The 12,749-nt window shown below is 46.1% G+C and overlaps 1 protein-coding gene across 1 annotated transcript; it reads right to left on the reverse strand.

Annotated features, from left to right (window-relative positions):
* Positions 1 to 6,895: 6,895 nt before the first annotated feature.
* On the reverse strand, positions 6,896 to 7,864 carry LOC102456382 (olfactory receptor 11L1-like). Its single transcript, XM_006122753.2, has one exon. The coding sequence runs from the start codon at positions 7,733 to 7,735 to the stop codon at positions 6,896 to 6,898; it is 840 nt and encodes a 279-aa protein (XP_006122815.2). The 5' UTR covers positions 7,736 to 7,864.
* Between the last annotated feature and the right edge of the window lie 4,885 nt (positions 7,865 to 12,749).

The following is a 12,749-nucleotide window of genomic DNA, read 5'->3' on the forward strand; positions in this document are numbered from 1 at the left end:
CTTCACCTCTAGGGAAAAGACACGGAGAAAGGTATCAGCACAATCCAGTTATGTCCAAATGGGCATGCCATGGTCAACGGGCTAACTACCCCTCTGCCCCTTATCTGTGGACGCTAAGGACCACTCCTTTCTCAAGGCTGCAACTCACTCTTAAACCTGGACCTGGTCCTAGTGCCTTGTCTACACACAGCGGGCCTGGGTATTAGGAGCCTGCTTTTCCTTCTTTGAGGAACCGTCGACTAATCATACAGCCACTGCAACCTCCTTAAAACACAGTCGTGTTGCTTAGCAGCCGGAGCGAAGTGTGGGAGCAAAACGGCTTTTCAGACTAGAACGGACGTGCACTTAGGCTCCTCTACTCTTCCCTGGACGGCCCGCTAAGCTGGGCTCCTCTCCTGAGTCACGGGAACGGAACCAAAGCAACTTCCTGGCTCAGAATAAGAAATTCCATTACAAATTTTCTTTCCCAGGTAAATCTGCTCGTTGTAAATAATTCAGAGGGCAGGTAGCAAAGTGATCTATGCCACGCTGGGCACGTGCAAACACTAAGGATTATAATTCAGAGACATGTCAATTTATTGATTTATTCAAAATATTTTTACCCCGCCTCTCTATCTAAAATATTCGAGGCTGTTTACATTTTTTTAAACCCAATAAATAAATGTATATAAAGTAAAACACGAGACCCCAAAATGGGGAAGAGGCATAAAACCAGCTAACACACCTTGGCTACGTCTACACTGGCACCCTTTTCCGGAAATGCTTAAAACGGAACAGTATTCCGTTATAAGTATTTCTGGAAAAAGCGCATCTACATTGGCAGGATGCTTTTCTGGAAAAGCGTCCGTGGCCAATGTAGACGCGCTTTTCCGGAAAAAAGTCCCGATCGTCATTTTCACGATCAGGGCTTTTTTTGCAGAAAAGACTACTGTGCTGTCTACACTGGCCCTTTTCCGGAACAGTTTTTCCGGAAAAGGACTTTTGCCCGAACGGGAGCAGCATAGTTTTTCCAGAAAAACACTGACAATTTTACAATAGATTGTCATTGCTTTTCCGGAAAAGCAAGCCACCAGTGTAGACAGCTGGCAAGTTATTCCGGAAAAGCAGCTGCTTTTCCGGAATAAGTGGCCCAGTTTAGACACAGCCCTTAAGAAGAGGGACACACACACACACACACACACACACACAAACACACCTCTTGGAACAAAGGGTGCGTCTCCACTGCACCGTAACTCAAAATAAGTGACGCAATTTGAGTTGCACAGATTGCACACCTTATTTCGATGCCATTTCAAAGTCGCTTATTTCATCATTTGGTGCTGTCTACACAGCGCCACGTTGTGAAAGAACCTGCTCTTCCGAAACGTCCCTTACTCCCCGTCAAATGAGGTTTACAGGGACGTCGGAATAGCAAGCCCGAAATAACGGGAGTGCTGAGAAGACGCAGGATGCTCCGGTATCCCAAAAGAGCATTGCAGTGTAGACGTAGCCAAAGAACACCGGCCGTACTTACAGGATGGGGGTCTGATCCCCGCATGTAGTGACCAACATTCGGAGTTGTACCGGGCAATCAGGGGAACATGACCTCCCCGTGAGATCCTCTGGCCAACGGAGCTAATGTCAGTCTGGGACAGGGATTTGAAGTTGCCGGAGAGCAGTCGTTTCCTTGCTGTATCCGGCTCTACATCAACACTGTGTCCATGTTTGGGGTCCACCGCTTCAGAAGGAGGCAGAGAAGACCCACAAAAAAGATGAAAAAATTAGAAAACTTGCCAGGTGGGGTTACATGCAAAGAGCTCAGTCAATTTTGTCTAACCAAGCGACGGTAAAGGGGTGATATGATCAGTCTATACAGATCTACCTTGGGAACTAATAATTAAACACAGGCTCTTTGATGACCAGAGAAATGTCGAACATGATCCGGTCACTGGGCATTGCAGCTAGACAAATTCAGACTGGGAATAACGGGTACATTTTTAACAATGAGAATAATTAAGCATTTGGCAGTGGGGAAGAGGGGGGAAGGGAACCTGACCAACTTTTGTGATGGATTGTTCATCGCTGACCATTTTTAAATCATGATTGCATTTTTCCCCCTAAAAAACCTGCGTTAGGAATTATGTCGGGGCCAAGGCTGCATTATGACTTTCGTGGGCCCTGGGTACTTTTGCCTTCATGGCCCCTTCCTCCATTAAAAAAATATATATATTTTTGATATAACTTTAAATACTTCAACATTTTTTTTTCTGTTTTAGGCAAAATTTAATAGATTTTTGTGGGCCCTAAAAGTTTCATTTCTTTCTGATGTCAGAAAAAAATTAAAACATTTTCTTTGACCCTAAAAGTTCATTTTTTTTCTTCTGATTTTAAAAGAAATTAAAATATTTTCGTGGGCCCCTAAAAGTATTGTGGGGCCCTAGGCACTGTGCCTAATGGAGAAGGGAAAATAGCTGCCCAATTTGCAGAGCCCTTTCCAGAAGCCCTTAACGAACTATGGAAGGAGGAAGAAGTCTCACATCACTTTAAGGAACCACAAATTGTATCTGTGAGACCTGGGAAGCGTCTATGCACCTGAGGCTAGAAAGGTGTGGGCAGAAGTCAGATGATGGCTTTGAGGGGGAAGAATTAATCTTAGACTAGAAGGAGAATTCTTTAGACGAGGGGTTTTGGAGGGGAAATGAGAGTAGGGCAGGAGACCAGAAGGATCTCAAAGCAGACACCTCGAAGGAGGGGTCTAGACCCACAGGAGACTGGTAGGACAAGAATTCAATAGAGCGGGTTAGCAGAGGGGGGTCTAGAAGAAGGCAAAAAATGACCAAACAGGCCATTAAGAGGGGGCAATGTTTAAAAAAATGTTTGAGTTTAATGTAAAAACCACAGAGTCTCTAGCTGGGACATTATCATAGTTCAAAATCCGGAGGTGGGTTTTTTCCATCTTACAATTCATTTTACTTTTTTTTTAAAGGGCATTTTTTATCCCATGGTCTGACCAGTGCTAGTCCCCAAGGACCTATCTGTGTCACTCAAGGTTGTGAAAAATTTTGCCCCCTGAAAGCCACAGGTAGCTCTTCTATGAACCCGGCTACCTCTCCTTGGAGAACTGTGGAAAGTCCACTGGTGGGAAAACCTGCAGTCGTGTCTGTGCGGCTGGAGCGTAGACATACATGAAGAGTCACACACTGTGGGCACAGCACCCGAGAGCCAAAAACTGATACAGAAAACCAGACGAGAGAGCGAGACGCTGGAGGAAAGTTACCCAAAGTGAGACAACGTTGGAGCGGGAGGCTGGAATGTTCAAAGCCGCCAAAGGGAGTAAGTTAGGTCCCTCAAACACCTTGGAAAATCCCAGTTTAGCTCTCTGGTTGTGGACTGTTCCTAGGACATTCTGAGTGTCAATAAGAGCTACGTAGCCAGATTGATTAGCTAGACCAGAAAGTGGATGGATGGAGAGACCAGAGAAGCAGACTCCCGGACGGACAAGTAGACGGACAGATGCATGGACCAGATGGACGGATGGATGGATGGATGGATGGATGGATGGATGGATGGATGTCTATGGGGATGGATGGATGGACAGATGGATGTCTATGGGGATGGATGGATGGATGGATGGACAGATGGATGGATGGATGTTTGGATGGATGTCTATGGGGATGGATGGATGGACAGATGGATGTCTATGGGGATGGATGGATGGACAGATGGATGTCTATGGGGATGGATGGATGGACAGATGGATGTCTATGGGGATGGATGGATGGACAGATGGATGTCTATGGGGATGGATGGATGGACGGATGGATGTCTATGGGGATGGATGGATGGACGGATGGATGTCTATGGGGATGGATGGATGGACAGATGGATGTCTATGGGGATGGATGGATGGATGGATGGAAGGATGGATGGATGGATGGATGGATGTCCAAAAAGAGATGGACCAGACAGAGACTTTCAATAATGATGTGCCTTAGGCATCTTTCAACATTTCTGAATATTCAGAAATGGAGTAACCTTAACACTTCCCAGAATGGGAGCGGGGGGGGATGAATTTTGCAATAGGACAGAAACAGAGTAACCCTAACTTTTCCTAGAGTGGGGGAATGAATTTCACAATGGATCAGAGACAGAATAACCTTAACACTTCCTTGAGCGGGGGGATGAATTTTACAATGGGACAATACATAGCAAACTAATTCAGGGAAACAGTTCATACCTCAGACCTCCTGCAGCTTTCCCATCCAGGAGAACGACACCGAGAGAAATCCTCGGCACGTCTCAGTGCCAAATATGCCCGATCTGCTGCTTGTGTTTCCTCCTTAATGAACACCCCAGGGGTTACCAACATCTGCCTTCTGTCAGTTCAGTATAAACAACCCCTTCCATAACTTTGAAGTCCCCCCAAGGAGAATACGCTCTTGTAGTTGCTAGATTCTGGGATTCGTGGGCACTGTCTATCTTCCGCATGACCCCACGCTGCCACCGTGGAGCAAACGTGACTCATCGGTGCAGCATTTCAAAGACACCTAACGCACTTGCACTTCTAGGTCCTGTTAGTTTGAATGAAGATTGGGTAGCTCGTCACTGGCTTTGGAAATCTGCCTGGTTTCTGCTTTCCTTCAGAGCACACGGTGGAGCCCGTTCCAAATGCCACTCACGTTAATGAGGATCCGGGTCATCCCAACCAAACCTCGCTGGGAAAGAGGCAGTAAGGACCAATCCCCCAGGTCAATACATTTTTCTAAAGAAAAAAAGTTTCAAATTTTCCAAACGTTCCCTCTGGACACTTTCTAAAAGGAAATGTTTCATTTTGCGGTTGCATACGATTCTTGGATTGGCAATTCAGGTTATAGTAAAAGAAAGTCGACGTGCAAAATGGCAGAGGTTAAATGAGGTGTTACCTCTCAAAAGAGAGATCTTGGAGTCATGGCTAGTTCTCTGAAAACAGTCCCTCTGTGTGCAGCAGCAGTCACAAAACAAACAGGATGTTAGGAATCATTAACAAAGGAGTAGAGAATAAGACAGAAAATATCTTATTGCCGCTATATAAAACTATGGGACATCCACAGCTTGAATACTGCATATAGATGTGGTCGTCTCATCTCAAAAAAGATCTCTTGGCATTGGAAAAGGTTCAGAAAATGGCAACACAAATGCTGAGGGGTCTGGAATGGGTCCTCTATGAAGAGAATTTAAAAAGACTTGGACTTTTCAGGCTTTGAAAAGAGGAGACTAAGGGGGGATAGGATCAAGGTCTATAAAATCATGACTGGAGTGGAGAAAGTGAACAAGGAAAAATTATTTACTTGTTCCCATAACATAAGAACTAGGGGCCACCAAATGAAATGAATAGGCAGCAGTTAAAACAAACAACAGGAAGTTTTTCTTCAGTCAACCTGTGGAACTCCTTGCCATAGGATGTGGTGAAGGCCAGGACTTTAACAGATAGATTCATGGAGGTTAAGTCCATCATTGGCTATTAGCCAGGATGTGTAGGGATGGTGTCCTTAGCTTCTGTTTGTCAGAGGCTGGGAATGGGCGACAGGGAAGGGATCACGTGAGGATTCCCTGCTCTGTTCTCTCCCTCGGGGGTATCTGGCACTGGCCATTGTGGGAAGACAGGACAGTGGGCTAGGTGGACCTTGGTCTGACCCAGCCTGGCCGTTCTTCTGTTAAAAGGGTGTTAACTAACCACGCCGGAGGGGTGATACAGAACTCGTTTGTATTGATGGAGTCCGAGAAGGATCTTTGTGTAGGCTGGGGGGAAGTGGAAACTCCCCCACTGTCTGAGCTGAGTCCATTGTCAGGGCCATGTATGGCTGGACGACAGGCTTTCGTTGACAGAAGTTTTGTCAACAGCTAGGGTACGTCTAGACTACATGGCTCCGTGTAGACTTGTTTGTTGGGAGCCTCTGCAGCTCCACTCCTGCCCCCAAGAACCCTCTGAGTCCTGGTAAGCGGGGGGAGGGGAAGGAAGGAATCCCCAGACCCCAGCAGAAGCTGGTAATGACCCTCGGTTGAGTAGGACCCCATAATTTGTAAGGACGGCTCTGCGCTCTGGGACTGTGGGGCCAGCACGGAAGGGGCAGCCCCCATGCCCAGCACCCGTACGGGAACCTTATCCATGACCGGCGGCTGGCAACATTCACAGCCCCTCCCTCAGCCGGTCACTTTCTTACTGGTGCGCACGGCCACTGTGGCCATTCTATGGTGCGAGTGTCCCTCCTCGCCGCCCCCTCCCTTTCCATGCGATGGAACACGGTTCCCTTCCTGGCATGGCCCATTTTCCTGGCACAACCAAAGCCAGACCTTGCTTTCAGTTAGGTGGTCCTAACTGGGTGGTCCTAGCTCTCACTGTTTGGAAGGAGCTCTCGGACAAACAGACTCGCTTAAGCGTGGATAGACACACAGACAGATGCACAATCTCGCTCAAATATACAGTAGGCTTTTTCCACCTGCCATTGAACTCTTCTTGCGATAAAGCACTGTCTCACCAGAAATCACGTGTGTCCAATTATTTTATTTCCACATCCAGGAATCCATTTACGGCCCTACAAACCTTCTCATCCTTCCAGAATAGCACACAGAACCAAGACGTGTATGAAGGCTGATACAATCAACACAGAAATGAACTGTCACAAGATGGCCTGACGCCAAGGTGAGACACAATATATTTTACCAACCCACTACGAGCCACCAGGGTTTGAGAGTTTTCCCAACTCTGCCAGCGTTACTAATTCCCGAAAGGGCAGGAGTAAGTAGCAACTCTACTCAACTAGGAATGCAGCCCTCCTAAAACTTAGCATGTCCCCGAGAAAACTCCCATTGCCGTGAGCTAGGGGCCAGGTAGAAGTCAACTGATTGGCTAGTCAGGGCGGACAGGTTCATGCCTCAGTCAATCACTCCTGATTTCTGTGAGCCTCTTCCATTTATCGATAACTCTTCCCACAGCCTCCTTCACGTCTTTGTTCCTCAGGCTGTAGATGAGCGGGTTGGCCAAGGGCGTCAGGACCGTGTAGAAGAGGGAGAACACTTTGTTGAGGTCTCTCAAGGAGTCGGTGTCTGGGAGCACGTAGACGACGATCAGGGTCCCATAGTAGATGGTCACCACGATGAGGTGGGAAGAGCAGGTGGAAAAGGCCTTTTGCCGCCCACTGGTGGACGAGATCCTCAGGATGGTGGAGATGATGCAGATGTAGGATGCCAAGGTTAAGAGAAATGGGGGCAGGGTGAACATGGAAGAGAGGATAAAGGTTACCAGTGTGACCAGGCGGGTGTCACTGCAAGAGAGTTTGATCATGGGGGTGAAATCACACAGGAAATGGTTGATTTTATTGGGGCCACAGAAATGCAACAGGGATATTAAACAGGTTACTACGGTTGTGGCCATAAAGCCACCCATCCAGGACACCGCTGCTAGCAGGAGGCAGAGTCTGCCACTCATAAGAGCGGCGTAGTGAAGGGGCTTGCAGATCGCTAAATACCGGTCGTAGGACATCACTGCTAGGAGGTAGCATTCTGACGCAGTAAGGCAGCCGAAGAAATAATATTGCGCAATGCAGTCTAGAACAGAGATGGTCCTGTTCCCGGTCAGGAGACTGGCCAGCAGCCGGGGCAGGAGGGCGGAGCTGTAGCAGGTCTCCAAGCAGGACAGGTTCCCCAGGAAGAAGTACATGGGGGTGTGAAGGTGCCGATCAACCACCACTAACACAGCGATGAGGATGTTCCCAGCCATGGTCACCAGGTAGATCACTAGAAATGGTACAAAGAGAAGCACCTGCAGCTCCAAGGAATTGCCGAATCCTAGGAGGATGAATTCTGTGATAAATGTTTGGTTTCCTCCTCCTTTAGCCAGAAGTGGGACATAGATTCCCCCTTTCTCCATTCCCCTTGGAAGATTCTAACAAGAGAAAAAATGCAGCGGGTGTTGGAAGAGTTGGCTGTGCAACTGGAACTTGGCCGATTCCCATCCCTTTGATTCTAGGAAAGTGCAAAATGCAAACAGAAAGTGCAGTTGGCATAACCGCACCGAGCCCAGGGACTCGTCCCTCCAGACTTCACACAAAGTGTTGGAACAGAGACTCCCTACGTGCCTCACAAAATGAGCAGCACTGTTGGTAAAGTATCCGTCTTTGGCCTTCGACTTTGCTCTTTCATTGACGCCTAGATTGAAAGGCCACGGAATTAGGGTTGGCAGATTATTAAAAAATCTAATTTTAATGGATAGTATCAATGGCAACATTTTGTTCACACCTGGAGGAAATTGTTCAGGGATTGGACAATATGTGGGTCTATTATTTAACAACAGTAGACACAGAGATTCAAACAATGAAAGTTTTATAACCATTAAAACATGAATATCCATCATCAAACCTAAATATATACCTTAATTATACTTAAATGAATGTCTAATGTGTTCTCCAGCAGAATTCTTTACTTTTTTACTTTGTCAGACTACAAACTTAGCCTCATTAACATGGGTCCTGCAACTGACAGGTATTTCTACTGTTTATCTATCTATCTATCTATCTATCTATCTATCTATCTATCTATCTATCTATCTATCTATCTATCTATCCCTATACACCCATCTATCTATCTATCTATCTATCTATCTATCTATCTATCTATCTATCTATCTATCTATCTATCCCCACACACCCCTCTATCTATCTATCTATCTATCTATCTATCTATCTATCTATCTATCTATCTATCCCTATACACCCATCTATCTATCTATCTATCTATCTATCTATCTATCTATCTATCTATCTATCTATCTATCTATCTATCTATCTATCCCCACACACCCCTCTATCTATCTATCTATCTATCTATCTATCTATCTATCTATCTATCTATCTATCTATCTATCTATCCCTATACACCCATCTATCTATCTATCTATCTATCTATCTATCTATCTATCTATCTATCTATCTATCTATCTATCTATCTATCTATCTATCTATCCCCACACACCCATCTATCTATCTATCTATCTATCTATCTATCTATCTATCTATCTATCTATCTATCTATCTATCTATCTATCTATCTATCTATCCCCACACACCCCTCTATCTATCTATCTATCTATCTATCTATCTATCTATCTATCTATCCCCACACGCCCCCTCTATCTATCTATCTATCTATCTATCTATCTATCTATCTATCTATCTATCTATGTTTCTCTCTCTTTCACTCTCCCTCCCTCTCTCGGTTTCTGTCGTTCCACTTCAACACATCTGAAGAAGTGGGTTTCATCCACAAAAAGCTCAAGATTTTATATATTTTTGTTAATCTCTAAGGTGCCACAGAACCACTTGTTTTTAACATTATAGACAAACATGGCTCCCCATCTGAGCCTTTATGTAATTTCGGTTATTACCACTGGAAACACTGTTTCATCAGTCTGTCTGTCTGCATATTGTAAAAGTGATGTTTATTGACATTTACCAATGTAAATCTAATTCGTCCAACTCCTGTGTATTGACTGTCATAGGACTTGCATGAATTCATTCCTGTTTGAATTCCCGTATGTATTTCATATAAGGGGCCTTTGTAATTACCTAGTTTGTCCTACTTTATATCATTGCATTCCCCCCCGTTACTCCTGAATTATTCTCACTATCTTGTGGTTAAGGAAAACATTGACTAAAAGATATAGCCATTGATCAACTACACTTTTGGTTCAATCTTAAAAATATTCAGGAGATCAAATAACCACACTTAGCTACATTTATTATTCAAAGAAATACGTGTACAATAGGAAAAGGAGACATATGAATCTCTTTCCAAGAATAGTGATAGAAATGTAGCCGTATTAGTCTGGGGTAGTTGAAGCAAAATGCAGGACAATGTAGCACTTTAAAGACTAACAAGATGGTTTATTAGATGATGAGCTTTCGTGGGCCAGACCCACTTCCTCAGATCAAAGGAAGTGGGTCTGGCCCACGAAAGCTCATCATCTAATAAACCATCTTGTTAGTCTTTAAAGTGCTACATTGTCCTGCATTTTTCTTTCCAAGAAGCAATTCATGCATAGATGCTCTTCAGAGATACCTAGTTCAGTGAGTAGCATTTATAGCATGAGTTCACAAGTTACAAGAGCCAACACATCACTCAAATCCAGCACACCAATACCTTGAAGGTTTGCTGGACTTTTCTGATCTCTGCTTTGGATATTTCAGTCCAAACTCCTCGGCTGTGTCTAGACTGGCAAGTTTTTCTGCAAAATCAGATGATTTTGCGGAAAAACTTGCCAGCTGTCTACACTGGCTGCTTGAATTTCCGGAAAAGCACTGACGATCTCATGTAAAATCATCAGTGCTTTTCCGGAAATATTATGCTGCTCCCGTTTGGGCAAAAGTCTATTTCCGAAAGACTTTTGCGCAATAGGGCCAGTGTAGACAGCATAGTAGTTTTCCGCAAAAAAAGCCCCGATCACGAAAATGGCAATTGGGGCTTTTTTGCGGAAAACCGCATCTAGATTGGCCACGGACGCTTTTCCACAAAAAGTGCTCCTGCGGAAAAGCATCTTGCCAATCCAGACGTGCTTTTCCGAAAATGCTTTTAACGGAAAACTTTTCCGTTAAAAGCATTTCCGGAAAATCATGCCAGTGTAGACGTAGCCCCTGGGTATACATATACCTCTTGGCTTTGCTAAGCTTCTGATTTTTCTAAATGTTTAAGCTGACTTCAGTTTTGCCCAATGTTGTGGGTACTTGAACAAAATTGTGGGGGAGAAAAAAGATACAAAATTTGCTTTCCGAACCTTGAGGAATGCATAGCAACAAGATTTATCTTATCTGCTTAATACCCGTTAAGTTTGTGTATAACACATGGGATAGCTAATGAAAGCATAAATGCCTGACTGGGGAATATGGGTGAAATTCAAATAGCTACTGGTCATTGGCCAGCGGAATCGAACAATTATAGATTGCTGGATACAGCACAAGAGCAAAAGGTGTTCTTGGACAAGCCAAGAGAGGAAAGGCAAAACCATCACCAAATATGCTCCACTGAAGTGAACATTCGCACCCAAAACCCAGGCTCTTCGTCAGCGACATCACGCAGTTCCTTTATGAAGGCTGGGAAGGGAAGGGAATGAAAAGTCTCTGGCCGGGGAAAGGACTCAGCCAGAGACCCAGAAAGTGGATGTGTAGGGCTGTGAGTATCCCTCGGATGCCGAATTTGGAAGAACCTGCGTTGAGGACAGAACAGTTAAGCTTAAGAAAAATCAGGACTTTGTTCTCTGCACGCATTTTCCTAAGTGCTGTGTCCCCTGCCTGGACAAATAAATACTTTGTTTTTAGGAAGATGTCCCCGCACCTCTGCAAACTCATTCTGCCACAGGCTAATGAAGGGCTATCTAGAGCAGGGTGGATCTGCCAGGATAACACGGTTGGCAGTAAAGTGATCGTTACCTGGAGTAGCTGAACGGCAAGATCCAAGCTGAGGGCATACGGAATATGGAGACTATAACAGACCATTATTCAAATTTGGGGGTTTCCCGAATCCTGGAATCCCAGGGCTGGAAAAGACCTCCGGAGGCATCGAGTCCAGCCCCCTGCCCAGAGCAGGACCAACCCAACTCAATCATCCCAGATCCAGAACAGCAACTGCACAAGCACCTGCTGAGTGCTCGCAAGATGCTTCAGGCTGCTTTTCACCCCCAAATAGCTGAAATCCGCCCAAGGGTACCCAGGAGAGAATGGATTTACCTTGAACGCTCAGCATGGAGGTGGCTCCTGGCCCGGTGGTCGGGCTAAATTCTTCCGTGTCTCATGCAATCTCTCTCTGCAAAGACTCCTACATTTTGCTGTGGCCACTCCGGCTCTCCGGCGCGACGCATACTCTTGTGTGCCTGGCACGGCACCTCTCCGCCTGCTGCGCTCCACTCCTCCCCGGGTTATATGGAACAGCAGCCTCCTCCCGGCATCGGCTGGACGCTCCCTTTGGGGCCACCAAGAATGATGGCGTGACACGTGCCCACGTGCAGGAGTGGAATTCCTGGGCTGCTTGTTAAACCGGAGAGTCGCTCCGATCCCGGCGGAAACCGCCAGGGAAATCCCCCTTGTGTGTGTCAACACACGCCTGGTGCACGGGATTGTGTTCGGACTGGCCCGTCTCCGGGAGGGGACAGTGGAACTGGGGGATATTCAGAGAAGGGCAAGAAAGACGATAGTGGTTCTGAAACGGCTTCTGTCTGGGGAGAGAATACAGAAGAGGGCTGTTCCGTTGAGAAGAGAGATCACAGATTCCTAGAACACTAGAACTGGCAGGGACCTCGAGAGTCATCGAGTCCCGTCCCCTGCCCTCATGGCAGGACCAAGCACCGTGTAGATCAACCCTGACAGGCGTCTGTCCAACCTGCTCTTCAATATCCCCAGAGATGGGGATTCCACAACCTCCCTGGGCAATTCATTCCAGTGTTTCACCCCCCTGACAGGCAGGAAGTTTTTCCGAATGTCCAACCTCAACCTCCCTTGCTGCAGTTTCAGCCCATCGCTTCCTGTCCTGTCCTCAGAGGCCAAGCAGAACAAGTTTTCTCCCTCCTCCTTGTGACACCCTTTGAAAACCGCTCTGATGTCCCCTCTCGGTCTTCTCCTTTCCAAGCTAAACAAGCCCAGTTCTTTCAGCCTTCCCTCCTACGTAGGGTGACCGTATTTCCCTATGCCCAATACGGGACACCAAGAGGGGGGAGCTGCTGGGGCTCGGGGCTTTAGCCCAAAATGGGG

Source organism: Pelodiscus sinensis, chromosome 30 (genome assembly GCF_049634645.1).
Source record: "Pelodiscus sinensis isolate JC-2024 chromosome 30, ASM4963464v1, whole genome shotgun sequence".
Classification (NCBI taxonomy): domain Eukaryota; kingdom Metazoa; phylum Chordata; order Testudines; family Trionychidae; genus Pelodiscus; species Pelodiscus sinensis.

What these genes read in the sequence shown, in the direction of transcription:
- LOC102456382 (XM_006122753.2), bottom strand. Translation starts at nt 7,735, where the DNA reads ATGGCTGGGAACATCCTCATCGCTGTGTTAGTGGTGGTTGATCGGCAC.